The 15,349-nt window shown below is 37.4% G+C and overlaps 1 protein-coding gene across 1 annotated transcript in view; it reads right to left on the bottom strand.

The window, feature by feature from the left end:
• Positions 1 to 1,483: 1,483 nt before the first annotated feature.
• apbb2a (amyloid beta (A4) precursor protein-binding, family B, member 2a) overlaps positions 1,484 to 15,349 on the bottom strand; it is a gene marked incomplete at both ends in the record, with an annotated part of 37,331 nt that continues 23,465 nt past the window's right edge. The window contains 6 exons of the mRNA XM_083891056.1: positions 1,484 to 1,657; positions 2,322 to 2,504; positions 3,491 to 3,606; positions 3,724 to 3,804; positions 5,879 to 5,954; positions 9,062 to 9,176. Coding sequence (XP_083747182.1) covers positions 1,484 to 1,657; positions 2,322 to 2,504; positions 3,491 to 3,606; positions 3,724 to 3,804; positions 5,879 to 5,954; positions 9,062 to 9,176 — 745 coding nt within the window. The remainder of the gene's footprint in view (positions 1,658 to 2,321; positions 2,505 to 3,490; positions 3,607 to 3,723; positions 3,805 to 5,878; positions 5,955 to 9,061; positions 9,177 to 15,349) is intronic.

Below are 15,349 nucleotides of genomic sequence, written 5' to 3'. Positions count from 1 at the left end.
TCTATTTGTCTTTGAATGACTGCATTTACAAAGGAGGTGACAGTTAACCCTTACTTTATGGCACATGTTTTATCTCGTCTGTGCTTCGCGGGGCAGGGCAAACATCTTTTCATACCACGGATCAAACAACCATGAGCTCATCGCGTCTGCCAAAGACAAAACCTGGATCTTTAGTTTCTTATCACTATGTATATATATATATATATCTCGTGTTTATGCATAAAGATTCCTGAGGAAATTGTTAAGTTTGAACATGAGAAGTGTGACATTCTTGAGCGTTTAAACTCGTTTTTTTTTTTCTTTTTACGTATGCAAAACCAACATTCATTACTAATTTAAAGCTTCAAATTACATTAAAAAAAAACAACTAACATTTCTTTCGCTGAACAAGCTATTCTTTAAGGAATGGAAAGTAAAAAAAAAACAATGAATCACACTTGTTAATTGTATTTTCTGTAAATTACCTTTTACTTAGTCATGGGTTAAAATAGGCCTGTTTTTCATGTTTTTTTCTTTCTGCCAGTGTAAAACTAGTTATCACTTGTGCTGTTTATTGTGTCTTCGTGTGACCGTTACTAAGTCATTAACATAACAAAAACAACACATCCCTTTGAGAAAACATGCAAAAATCAAAACCCACATCTATCACATTTTCTGTCACCAACAACACACCTCTCCTCCATATCTACAACATCTGCGCCCTGAATTCTCTCGACTCGTTCTACATACGATCATTTACATCCACGTTATCACAATCTCTTCATTTATCCTCAGAGATATCAAGTGTATTTTTTTTATTTTCTCTTCCATGTGTCACATAGGATCAAAATATTTTTACGCCATTTTTTGGGGGGTAGCTGGAGTTGACAGGTCTCGTCTCTCTTGTCTTTTCTTCTTCACCTGTCAGATTCCCTTAACAGCAGGACGTCACCCTTTTTCTCTACTTGAAAGCTCCTGTGGTTTAGCATCTCTGCTATCTCGTCCAGGAGCACGCACTGTGTTTATGAATATGTTTTACAGAAGGGGACAGAGAAAAGAAAAACAAGTAAACCAATGAGTGGTCACACAAACCAATCTTTTTCTTCTAGGTAAATCCTGTGTCCCTGTCTGTAGAATGCTTGATCACATAATCCATCGGGCCCAGATATCCACATACAGTAAGGGCCAGTAAAGTCAGCACATTAGCATTTAAAGGTTTTAGTTCAACCAGTGATGCCCAAACTCTCTGCAGCGTTTTCATTCCTCCTCATGAAGTTTTCTTTTTCTTTTTTAATCATCAGGACTTTTCGAGGACTGCTCTTCTTTCCCGTCATCTGAGGTGGTGTTTGTTAACATGTATGTACATCATTGGTTACCATGACTGGTACTGATTCGGTCTGTGGTCGTGGACGACTGTGTGAGTGGCATCCAGGCATTTGGCTGGGTGGTGCTGTGCATGGTCACTGGTGCTGTAGTGAGAGTTCTGACGGCTCCCCCGGTGGTGCTAGGGGAGTTCTGACGGCTGTTTCTTGGGTTTCAGAGTGTCTATGAGAGACTGGACGCCGCGCTTCACGCTGGTGGTCACCCGCCGGCTCACGGAATCTGCCGTGGGTGAAGTGGAAGAGCCGGCGCGAGGGTGGGAGGGCGGCCGTGCCACCAGACACTTCTGATACCGCAGCTGAAGAAGAAGTAGAAGAAGGAGAAGAAGGAATGGTTAGTACAAGGTGTTTAATAGTTGTTGTGGGTTCAATTAAAGGATAGAAAGTCATGTAAAGCTTCAGATAGCAGCTTCTTAGTGTAGTTTATGAGGATTAAACGTAAAATATACTATGCTATTTAATGAGATTTAGGTATGTAGGCTGAGTTTTTCTTTGTACAAAAGCCCAAAAACTGACTTCCTGTTAAAAATATTCAATTAAGCAAATCTTCACACTGTCAAAAACAGACATCCTAAAGTCTATCCTGAATTTAATTTCCTTAACCAAGGAAGCGCTCCTCTCTTCAGCGATACACTACTCAGGTAAAATTAAATGACTAGATGCTGAGTCTACATTTTTCTTTCTGTGAAGTAATCTTTTTTCTGGTCCATATAATTTATTCTCTGATCTGTGTTGTGCTTGACGCGAACGGTGAAGGCACTTTGAAATTTACCTCTGAATAATATTGTAAATTTGTGCTGACGTTGATGTGCAAAAGCCTCAACTCTTGGCAAGAAAGTACAAAATGTATATCATCCGGGTTGCTTTTGAATGCGGCGCCTTCTCTTCATGTTCGTTTGGGACTATTGACACAACGTGTCAACGCGTTTAAATCAATAATGAAAGCGTTAAATATGAGCTTACCACACATGCCGCCTGCACAGCCTCAGACACGCAGCCTGCGTGGGGGTCGCACCAAAAAGCGTGGCACTGGAAGTGCTGGTTCCCAGTGTCCATGATGAAGGCAAACGTGTGCACATTTCGTCCAATGCCCATGAAGGACAAGAAACGGACGCGGCACTCCACCAGCGGCTCCTCGTCCTCCTCCTGTACAAACATCAAGGAAGAGAATCAGACCTCTATTCGCTCATCAACACCTCAGCCTCAAAATGTCTGTCTTTTTTGCTTATTTTAACCATAAAAGGGCCAGAAAATGATCCTGTGAGTAAGTGCTTTTGCCCATTTTTCCAGAATAGGTTTAAATATCTGGCAGTTATTTACTGCATGTTAAAATGGTTGTTTGTCTCTATATGTGTCCCTGCGATAATATAACCCGACTATCGCCCTATGTCAGCTGAGATATCGCCACGCCGCGAGGATAAAGCGGTAGATAATGGAGGTATGGATGGATGATGCATGTTAAAACAGTGTATTAACAATTTAAAATGAAGAAAAACTAAAGGTTGCATTGAGAAAAAAAACCCTGTAGTTAAATTTAAAAATTGGAAACTTAAGTACAGGTGTTTTTCCAACTCTCCTCTGGTGACAAAGGCGCTGATTGGCTGGTGAGTGAAATGACTGTAATAACCACATATTGGCTTTAAAGGTGCCATATGTAAGAATGTGGCCAAAAACGGTTACTACACTCAAATTTAAAATACCAAGGTCTTTTAGGTTTTCGTTTTCTCCACCATTGTAGCTCAGACGTAACTGGCAACCCGTGGTTGCTCGGCAGCTGAGACTCTACTGACTGCAATGATTGGTAGACGGCGGTAGTATGATTTCAAAACATAACCATGATTTGCAGTCTGCAAATTCTTTTTTAATGCGAATATTTTGGCCGTAATGTTGTTGTTGGTGAGTTCAGTTTGTTATATAACATTAATCCTGAGTCTCTGTGACATATTAGGAGGATTTTATGGCCAGATTTATTACATAATGCACCTTTAATGTGCAAATTCTCAGCTTTCAGACACCTAGGTATAGCATGTTTACCGTCATCTGTGATACGCTCTGTGTTAAAGGGTTAAAACCTTCCTATGCAACTGATTCTCCTTATTTGCCCTCACGATAGCATTAAAAGAGCCTCTTGCCTTTTCTTTGATCACAGCCACAGTCGTGTCAGCGATACTGAGGATAACAGGAGTCCAGTCCTCTTTGCCTGTGGTGGACATGAGGCTGTCTATGGCCCCGTTTATAACGTCCATGCCTAAGAACACAACATTCAAGTCTGAAAAGTGAGACAGTGTGTGGTGGTATTTCATTAAGGATGCAACATAATAGTTAATAATGCGTGTATGGCTTTCAACGTGAAGTCGAGTTTTACCTATAGGTCGAGACACCGATGTCGTACCCAGATACAGAACATGAAACTTCTGCACCAACTCAGTCTTTGGCATTGGAAACTCTGCAAACACAGACAAGGATCGATAGTTTCATCATGCGGCAACATCTGATACAAATCTCTGGGAGTTCAAAGGCGATAATTGGCTTAAACTAGAGAAATAAACAAACTCAGGTGAATATTTTAATATTTTATGGTGCATTTGACATGATTAGCGCTCGAAAAGTAAATTGTGTTTACACACACGAGCGAGCAGAGAGGTCGACTTTTCTACTTGAAAACCCAGCTGTGTCTTTTAACGGCATGCCCTGTAGGCAGAGAAGATCTCTGAAGAACACAGTGAAAGAGAGCGGGTCAGAGATATTGTATCACCTGCATCTCAATCAGTTAACATCTTTTACCCTCAGGACCTCACTAATAACACGGCGCGCAGTTAACTTTACAAGCTCGACGTGGGTTCTCTTGCAAAACAGTAAATGTGGATGAATGTTGAACAGTGCAATTTAAAGACTGCTGATCTTTGAATATGCTAAAATGTAAAAGAAAAGGGACATTATGGCACATAATATGTCAGAGGAAAGGAGTTAGTTCTCTTGCCGTCTCACTCTGGCCATTGTATTTTTGTCTATAAAGAACACTGCGTAATATTTGGATAACAAATTTGAACTTACAGAATTATTAAAGGTGCCATATGTAAGAATGTGGCCAAAAACGGTTACTACATTCAAATTCAAAATACCGAGGTCTTTTAGGTTTCCTTTTCTGACGTAACTGGCAACCCGTGGTTGCCTTGCAGCTGAGACTCTACTGACTGCAATGATTGGTAGACAGCGGTAGGTGGCGCCACATGCCAAAACATGATTTGCAGTCTGCAAAATATTTTTTTTAATGCCAATATTTTGGCTTTACTGTTGTAGTTGGTGAGTTCAGTTTGTTATGTGAACATTATTCCTGAGTCTCTGTGACATATTAGGAGGATTTTATGACCAGTTGCTTTAGATTTATTACATAATGCACCTTTAGTCATTAAAAGAGTAACTTGACACTGTGGCTATTTTTACTCTTTAGTCCAAGAGGAGCCAGACCCATCAGTGACGTCATCAGGATCTGACAATCATCAAGTAAGGTCAGGTAAAAAGTTAAACCACCAGAGGGCAATATCACTGGCGTATTATACATTATATATTCATTGTCTTTCATTAAGTAAGTTACACATTCAGGATGTGCTTGCTGCAAAAGCTCTGACAACAGTAGTTAGATTAATGATGAGCAGTTAGGGGGCTTCTCACAGAGCAGCCATTATCTTTGTCCTGGTGCTTATCCCATATCATCTGGTACCGATAAAATAAATTAATCCTTTATTAGTCCCACTTTGGGGAAATCGCAAAGCGTCCCTATGTGGGGGAGAAAAAAAAAATCCACATAAAAGACAGGGAATTGTTTTCCATTCATGACAAAGTGCATGAAAAACCCTGTAAGAAAACGCCACTAACTGGATACGAGCAATTACTTGAAAATGAAAACTCGTGCAAGATATGGCTTTAAAAGATATGAGGGGTGTTTCACCAGTCCGTGCTTTGATCCTGGGGTTGAGATTGGCACAGCGGAGCACCAAGGCTCGCCTCAAAGAAAATACTAATTGGGTTTTAATGAGGTCGACTGCCTCTGTAAACGGAGAGCCAATACAGTCCTGACGCTGAAGCTTCTTTTCCCAACACTCAGCAGATGCACACATAGGCTGAACTCCACTGGATGAATTGTTCAGGCACTTTTTTTTCTCTCCCCTTCTTCTTATTCTCCTCCTCATAATTATACTTGCAAGACTGCGAGGAACAATCCTTGTGGAGTTTAGCGGAGTCAGAAAACGCTGAACAGAATAAGCGGATAAAACTCTGCTGCGTGAAAACCGAACCAAACATAAGCAAATCTTTTCTATTAAAAAATGTTCACAGTTGCTCTTGAGGTGGTACGTTAATTAAAAACAATACCAAAAAAAAAAAAAACATAGATGTTTTCAGATGTGGGGCAGAAATATAGTCAAGGACCCACAGCAGGGAGTGCAGCATACAGCCGACAAATCCAATTCTCTCACAAGGGAACTACAAAAGAACAGTGTGTGTGTGTGTGTGTTGTGTACCTTGTAGCGGTACATCAGAGCTGGTCTGGGAGGAGCTGCCAGCTGCAGCCTTGGCACTTTTCCTTTCAGCCATAATCTTAACAAGGAGGGAGAAGAAAAATGAAGGAACGGGGTTATAGACCACAGGAGTGCAGAGAGAAACAAGGTAAAAGAGGCAAAAGAATATAAAAATAGCTGACATAAAAATGGATGCAACGGAGATTTAAATTAGACCTTAGGCTGCCTTTTAAAAGAGCAGCAAAAATCTATATTTTCGGGGAGGAATGAACAACATTTAAAGGATGAGATTTGTAATATTCTTCCGTTTTTTTGATACTGACAAAATGTTTTTTCCCAGAAATTCAGCCCAAATCTACGGAGCCCCTGAAGTGAGGATGAATGAGGAAAAAAAATATATAAAGACAAAAAAATTATAATAAGTTAAATCTCGAGTTTCCAAAAAAAATATTAAAAAAATATAGGATTTTTTTTTTTTTTTTTTTAATTATTTGTGGCTTCTTATTCTGTAGCTGCTAATGAATAAGTAGACACAAATAAGTGTAATGATTATGGTGTTTTTGTTGAAAATATAGACGATTGGCAGCTTTATCTTTAAAACCTAATGTTTAAATGTCCCTGTATTTTTTTTTTTTTAAAGCGGAAACTGTAACTCTGCCTTCCATTTTTCATTTCTGCTGCAGTGACCGCACTCTTTCAACAGTCTGCACGGCCCCTGCGCTCAGCCGCTGCGCTCTCTTCTACAGATACTTGATTAATTGTCGGTGTCATTAATCAAAGTCTATGGTGAGTCTGCAACTCTGCTCGCAGGGGAACACGCAGGAGGAATGTATACGCGTGCATACACACGATTCTCTTTCTCTCACGAACACGCACGCACACGCACATCAGTGTGTCGAGCAGCTGCAGGACTCAGGTCACCAAGTTTCTCTGCTGCGGTAAAAAAGAAAAACCAATGTTTAAAATAGATGGTGTGAAAAGTCAGCCACAGCATCAAAAAGCAGTGCCCTGTTTTAATGAAGCGTGTGAGTGGATGTGTGTATGTGTTAGTGTTAGTGCATTGTTCTACCAAATCTTCTTAGCCCCCAATTCTTCCCCGTCTGCTTGACATTGAAGTTTATTCAGATTATTGATTCGATCACCTACAGTATGAGCACATTCTGCAGTGTTTCTTGATGCGACTGCTGCTGTTTGCTAATCCGTCAGTATCAGCTGTGGGGGTCAGGTAGGGATAAAAAATTAAATATTTTTCTTGTTTTCCTAATTGTCTACATTTCCATATTATATCCTATTTCTCCAAGTTAGCCTAGTTTCCTGGTGTCCTAATGAACATGTCTGTGACATGCTTTGGTCAGTAAGTAAAAACGAAACTTAAGGGACAGGAAATGACATCAGCCACAGAGGCTACTGGGAGCTAATAGCAATTAGCATTTGGGTGATCATTTGCAGGCTCTAGCAGGCACATTGCTGTCATATATAACATGTATGCATTGGACAGATAAATCCTCTGAGGCTGGAAGTTTGTGTAGAACTCTGTGCTGCAAGAATAGAACTTTTCGCGGACTTCGCATAACTTCTTTTTGGTTTTCGGATACCGTTGCCCTCGCCAGCAATTTCGCGTATTTTACGGACAAAGTGGAGCGCCGCGAGACGACAATTCCAGGAATTTAGCGCAATGTGACGTCCCACTGAGCGCGGAAGTCAACATTGCGTGTTTTATCTCCAGTACTTAGACTGAGGAGGACCACAAAAACATGAGTGAGTCATCTTTTTTCACACTTAGCCCACATCACTTGTAAAATAATCATTGCACGGCCATTTGCGATGGTGTATATATCGATTGTATCCATTTCCACTGCATACAAACGCTGCATGAGAGTCGGTGTTAGTGGGTCTTTGACCAGTGGAAACACTGCTGTTATCTCAACAGTCAACAATCAATGTGTGTCTGTGTGTTGGAGAAGGTGAGAGAAAGTACTACGACTCTCCTTTAAGTGGCAGCTTTGCACCTTTAAGGATCTGTGAATCCTGAGAGGGTTCACACTCTCTTTCTCTGTCTCTCCTCAAAACGTGAATGTACACAATTTATGTTTTATGCACTATAACCAACCAAAAAAGTCACACACTTAAATTCGTCTTGGCCCGCTTCAGGCATTATGCAATGTCATAACATTTTCTTGTATTTATGATGTAAGAGAGGGACTGCTGTGTTTAGTCTTCCTCAGCACTTCCCAAAGATTCTCAATGGGGTTAAAATCTGGATTCTGTGGAGGCAAATCCATGTGTGAAAATGTTGGCTCATTCTTCCTGAACCATATTTCACAATTTGAGCCTGAAGAGTCTTGGAATATGCCTGAAAACCTTCAGTATAATAGTCAGCTGACCTCATTAGGTTGCTAAACCTAGACCTGACCAACTGAGGCAACCCCAACACCATAACACTGACCATGGCTGGGCAGTAATTGCTGCAAACAGTCCCACTACAATGTGATTTTATGGTAGCCAATTTAAAAAAAATAAATAATTCTTATTTCACCCTTTTCTGGCCATTAACTAGTCAAATTGTTCAGCTCAACTAAGACATTCATTGCTTGTACTTTTCCAATTGTTACATTTATCCTGTCTGAAATACATTTTTTTGCACATTCTTTTCCTTAAAATTACTGAAAATTTATTTTAAACACAGACGTTCACCTTCTTTCTAGTCTGACGAACATCAAACTTGTCAAATAAAATAATAAACTCTTTGAATATTTAATTAATACTGTCCAAAACATCACATGACCTTCACAGTTAAAAATTCATGGAATTTTCAGCCTATTCTAGAATTGTGTGTCTTGCATTGTATTGTTGTTTTGACTCTAACGTCACAAAAACCACATCAGGGTCTTCGGTCGAACCTTCTGACACTCAGAGTGAAGACATATCAGCAATACAAATTACACTCTTTGCTTTGTAATGAGTATTTATCTGTGTATTTTTAATAGAATGAAGAATGAGAGTGAAGAGAGAGGATGAGAAGAAGTGTAATGAAGAACTTTTAACTGTGATTGAGAACGAAAAACTGTGGAGGGCAGTTTTGCTCCTCTCACTGTACAGCCTGAATTATAATGAGCAGATCAGCAGATTGGACTGCAGACAGGTAAACACACACACTCACAAGGCGGCAGTAGTAATGACACCCACCTTGGAGCAGATTTCGTGGAGACTTGTGGCAATGGCCGCAGCGGGAGTATCACATCTGAACACGTGGCACTTCAGCACACGTGTGTTCTTGTCTCTGGCCACGTAGGCAAAGTCCCTGAATCGTGGAGAGGAGACGCACACACGTATCGTCACACATACAGTATATCGCAAATGAAATGCAGATCAACAGCAGAACACTTTGGTTTGTTAAAGGGGTAAAAAAAAGAAGTGGTTCAACAATTATTGTAGAGCGATCAGTCGTACACTTATTAAAATGCTAGTGACATATACAAGTGCTTTTTAAAAAAAAAAAAAAAACAGATTATGCTTATATATCTATACGAATTGAACAAATCAGCACAACCACGATTACAAACAACAACAAATGGAGTTTGGTGTGTATGTGTGTGTGTGAGCGAGCGAGAGAATGATTGTAGTTTATTTAGGGTTGATGCATGGGGAATAATCTCATTGCTTCCACAGGTCCATCACAGGATTTCATATTTTCATAAATGGGCACTTTCTCCTTAATGTTAGACCATTTGTTCCATCTCACAGAACCTCTTTATTCCATACATTTTATGTTTTTAGTTTTATCTGTTTATATTCAGTTCACTGACTTCCTCCTCCATTGCCTTTAGACATTGCATGAATAATCTGATGCAACGCTGCTTTCCAGAGCTTATAGAACTGATCGGTGGAAATGATCACCAATTCTTTTTCGTTTTCTTTTTTGCATTCCCTTGAGCGTTTTTTCTTGATTGTATTGTGCTCATGTTTAACATTATCAGCAAATTTCCATTTGAAATGTCACACAGTGTTTCAGCCCCCATTGTATTCTCATCTCATCTATCAGGAAACAATTTGTTAGAATGGGTTTTACTTCTTTTCTCCATTCTGTATGTGTTGTCAAGAGGTGGCTCAGCCTGTGACAAAAATTCCAATTCCTTTGATACTTGAATCGTAATTAGTTTGAAAATAGAAAGAACCAACAACAGATGTTGGAGGGATTTCATGGAAAATCTGCACTAATTAGCAGCATCTGCTATAATTATTAAAAATGCTGGTTCATTTTTCATTGAAATGCCGCCACAAACATTGTAGGAAATGGCAGTTGTTGCTGTTACAATTTAGATCTAGCTGATGAACAAATGACTGAACGCATTATTCATCACCAAAATGTCATAGTTTAGTATGTCGTCGTCCAAAAACTCACCAAAATGCCATAGTTTAGTAAGGCGTGTGATGAGCCCCACTAGCCCAATGGATAAGATACTGGCCTCCAAGGTCAGGGATTGTGGGTTCGACTCACATCTGTGAACACCCTTTAGTATGTTGTCCAAAATATGTCATACTTGAGTATGTCCTCCAAAATTTGCCAAAAAAGTAATACGATAGTATGTCGTCCAAAATTTGACCAAAAAGTCATACTATAGCATGTCATCCAAAATTTGACCAAAAAGTCATACATTAGTATGTCGTCCAAAATTTGACAAAAAAGTCAAACTATAGTATGTTGTCCAAAATTTGACAAAAAAGTCCTACATTAGTATGTGGTCCAAAATTTTACCAAAAAGTCATACTATAGCATGTCGTCCAAAATTTCAACAAAAAGTCATACTATAGGATGACGTCCAAAATTTGACAATAAAGTCATACTTTAGTATAGAAGGCATACTATAGTATGTCGTCCAAACTTTGATAAAAAAGTCATACTTTAGTATGTCGTCCAAAATTTGACTACAAGGTCCCAGTAGTTTAGTGGTTAAGACAAGGTCCTACGAAGCAAAGAATGCTGGGTTCAAATCCCATCCAAAGCAACACAGTCATAGCTTAACATGTAGTCAAAAAAGTCATACTTCAGTATGTGGTCCACAAAAGTCATACTTAAGTATGTCGTCCAAAAAAGTCATAGGTTAGTATGTCGTCCCAAATTTGACAATTTTTTGAAAAACATTTTTTGGTCTAAAATTTGAAAATACTGTCATACATTGTTCGAAATTTGACCGCAACATCATACTATACTATGCTGTCCAAATTTGACGACTTTTGAGAAAAAAAAAAATTGGTCCAAATTTAGAAAAAAAACGTCATACTATACTATGTCGTCCAAAATTTGACCAAAAGTCATACTTTAGTATGTCGTCCAAAATTTGACCAAGATATCATACTATGGCATGTCGTCTTAAAGAGAGTGAATTAAACAACATCTGTCAACTAGCCAAAGTTCTCCAGTAGTTTAATGGTTAAGACACTGGCCTACCAAGCAAAGGATGCTGGGTTCAAATCCCACCCAAAGCAACACAGTCACAGCTTAACATGTAGTCAAAAAAGTCATACTTTAGCATGTGGTCCACAAAAGTCATACTTTAGTATGTCCTCCAAAATTTGACAAAAAAAGTCATAGGTTAGTTTGTTGTCCAATATTTGATAAAAAAGGCATTCATTAGTATGTGGTCAAAAATTTTACCAAAAAGTCATACTATAGTATGTCGTCCAAACTTTGATATAACAGTCATACTATAGCATTTCGTCCAAAATTTGATAAAACATTCATACTATAGCATTTCGTCCAAAATTTGACCAAGATATCATACTATGGCATGTCGTCTAAAGAGAGAGAATTAATCAACATCTGTCAACTAGCCAACGTTCCCCAGTACTTTAATGGTTAAGACACGGACCTACCAACCAAAGGATGCTGGGTTCAAGTCCCATCCAAAGCTTCACTGTCATCGCTTAACATGTAGTCACAGAAGTCATGCATTAGTACTTTGACCAAAAAGTCATACTATAGCATGTCGTCCAAAATTTCAACAAAAAGTCATACTATAGCATGACGTCCAAAATTTGACAATAAAGTCATACTTTAGTATAGAAGGCATATTATAGCATGATGTCCAAAATTTGACCAAAAAGTCATACTATAGCATGTCTTTCAAAATTTGACCAAAAAGTCATACATTAGTATGTGTTCCAAAATTTTACCAAAAAGTCATACTTTAGTATGTCGTCCAAAATCTGACAAAAAGTCATACTATAGCATTTCGTCCAAAATTTGACCAAAAAGTCATACATTAGCATGTCTTTCAAAATTTGACCAAAAAGTCATACATTAGCATGTCTTTCAAAATTTGACCAAAAAGTCATACATTTGTATGTGGTCCAAAATTTGACCAAAAAGTCATACTTTAGTATGTCGTCCAAAATTTGACCAAGATATCATACTATGGCATGTCGTCTTAAAGAGAGTGAATTAAACAACATCTGTCAACTAGCCAACATTCTCCAGTAGTTTAATGGTTAAGACACTGGCCTACCAAGCAAAGGATGCTGGGTTCAAATCCCATCCAAAGCAACACAGTCACAGCTTAACATGTAGTAAATTTGACAAAAAAGTCATAGGTTAGTATGTCGTCCAAAACTTGACAATTTTTTGAAAAACATTTTTTGGTCTAAAAGTTGAAAAAACTGTCATACATCGTCCGAAATTTGACTACAACATCATACTATACCATGCCGTCCAAATTTGACGACTTTTGAGAAAAAAAAATTGGTCCAAATTTTAAAAAAAAACGTCATACTATACTATGTCGTCCAAAATTTTACAATTATTTGAAAAACATTTTTTGGTCTAAAATTTGAAAAAATGTTATACATCGTCCGAAATTTGACTACAACGTCATACTATACTATGCCGTCCAAATTTGACGACTTTTGAGAAAAAAAAAATTGGTCCAAATTTTGAAAAAAACGTAATAGGTTAGTATGTCGTCCAAAATTTGACAAAAAAAGTCATAGGTTAGTATGTCGTCCAAAATTTGACAAAAAAAGTCATAGGTTAGTATGTCGTCCAAATTTGATTAATTGTCATACTTTAGTATGTCGTCCAAAATTTGACCAAGATATCATACTATGGCATGTCGTCTTAAAGAGAGTGAATTAAACAACATCTGTCAACTAGCCAACGTTCTCCAGCAGTTTAATGGTTAAGACACTGGCCTACCAAGCAAAGGATGCTGGGTTCAAATCCCATCCAAAGCAACACAGTCACAGCTTAACATGTAGTAAATTTGACAAAAAAGTCATAGGTTAGTATGTCGTCCAAAACTTGACAAGTTTTGAAAAACATTTTTTGGTCTAAAAGTTGAAAAAACTGTCATACATCGTCCGAAATTTGACCACAACATCATACTATACCATGCCGTCCAAATTTGACGACTTTTGAGAAAAAAAAATTGGTCCAAATTTTGAAAAAAACGTCATACTATACTATGTCGTCCAAAATTTTACAATTATTTGAAAAACATTTTTTGGTCTGAAATTTGAAAAAATGTCATACATCGTCCGAAATTTGACTACAACGTCATACTATACTATGCCGTCCAAATTTGACGACTTTTGAGAAAAAAAAAAATTGGTCGAAATTTTGAAAAAAACGTAATAGGTTAGTATGTCGTCCAAAATTTGACAAAAAAAGTCATAGGTTAGTATGTCGTCCAAAATTTAACAAAAAAAGTCATAGGTTAGTATGTTGTCCAAATTTGATTAATTGTCATACTTTAGTATGTCTTCCAAAATTTGGCCAAAACGTCATACTATAGCATGTTGTCCAAAAGTTGACAAAAAAGTCATAGGTTAGTATGTTCAAAATTTGACCAAAAAGTCAAACTATAGTATGTCGTCCAAAACTTGACCAAAATGTCATAGGTTAGTGTGTCGTCCAAAAATCTGACCAAAAAGTCATACTATATGTCGTCCATAATTTGACCAAAAAGTCATACTTTAGTATGTCGTCCAAAATTTGATAATAAAGTCATACAAATTAGTATGTTGTCCAAAATTTGACAAAAAAGTCATACTTTAGTATGTCGTCCAAAATTTGATAATAAAGTCATACAAATTAGTATGTTGTCCAAAATTTGACAAAAAAGTCATACTTTAGTATGTCGTCCAAAATTTGATAATAAAGTCATACAAATTAGCATGTTGTCCAAAATTTGACAAAAAAGTCATACTTTAGTATGTTGTCCAAAATTTGACAGAAAAGTCATACTTTAGTATGTTGTCCAAAAGTTGACAAAAATGTCATAAGTTAGTATGTCGTCCAAAATTTGTCCAAAAAGTCATACTATAGCATGCCGTTCAAAATGTGTCCAAAAAGTCAAACTATAGCATTTTGTCCAAAGTTTGACCAAAAAGTCATACTATAGTATGTGGTCAAAATTTGACCAAAAAGTCTTACTATAGCATGACGTTCAAAATTTCAACAAAAAGTCATACTATAGCATTTTGTCCAAAGTTTGACCAAAAAGTCATACTATAGTATGTGGTCCAAAATTTGACCAAAAAGTCATACTATAGCATGTCGTCGAAAATTTCAACAAAAAGTCATACTATAGCATGACGTCCAAAATTTGACAATAAAGTCATACTTTAGTATAGAAGGCATATTATAGCATGACGTCCAAAATTTGACAAAAAAGTCATACTATAGCATTTCGTCCAAAAAGTCATACTATAGCATGCCGTTCAAAATGTGTCCAAAAAGTCAAACTATAGCATTTTGTCCAAAGTTTGACCAAAAAGTCATACTATAGTATGTGGTCAAAATTTGACCAAAAAGTCATACTATAGCATGACGTTCAAAATTTCAACAAAAAGTCATACTATAGCATTTTGTCCAAAGTTTGACCAAAAAGTCATACTATAGTATGTGGTCCAAAATTTGACCAAAAAGTCATACTATAGCATGTCGTCGAAAATTTCAACAAAAAGTCATACTATAGCATGACGTCCAAAATTTGACAATAAAGTCATACTTTAGTATAGAAGGCATATTATAGCATGACGTCCAAAATTTGACAAAAAAGTCATACTATAGCATTTCGTCCAAAATTTGACCAAAAAGTCATATATTAGCATGTCTTTCAAAATTTGACCAAAAAGTCATACTATAGCATGTCTTTCAAAATTTGACCAAAAAGTCAGACATTAGTATGTGTTCCAAAATTTGACCAAAAAGTCATACTTTAGTATGTCGTCCAAAATCTGACAAAAAGTCATACTATAGCATTTCGTCCAAAATTTGACCAAAAAGTCATACATTAGCATGTCTTTCAAAATTTGACCAAAAAGTCATACATTAGTATGTGGTCCAAAATTTGACCAAAAAGTCATACTTTAGTATGTCATCCAAAATTTGACCAAGATATCATACTATGGCATGTCGTCTTAAAGAGAGTGAATTAAACAACATCTGTCAACTAGCCAACGTTCTCCAGTAGT

Source organism: Microchirus variegatus (genome assembly GCF_963457635.1).
Source record: "Microchirus variegatus genome assembly, chromosome: 6".
In the NCBI taxonomy this organism is placed as follows: Eukaryota; Metazoa; Chordata; class Actinopteri; order Pleuronectiformes; family Soleidae; genus Microchirus; species Microchirus variegatus.
This window is presented reverse-complemented; position numbering and strand designations above follow the sequence as displayed.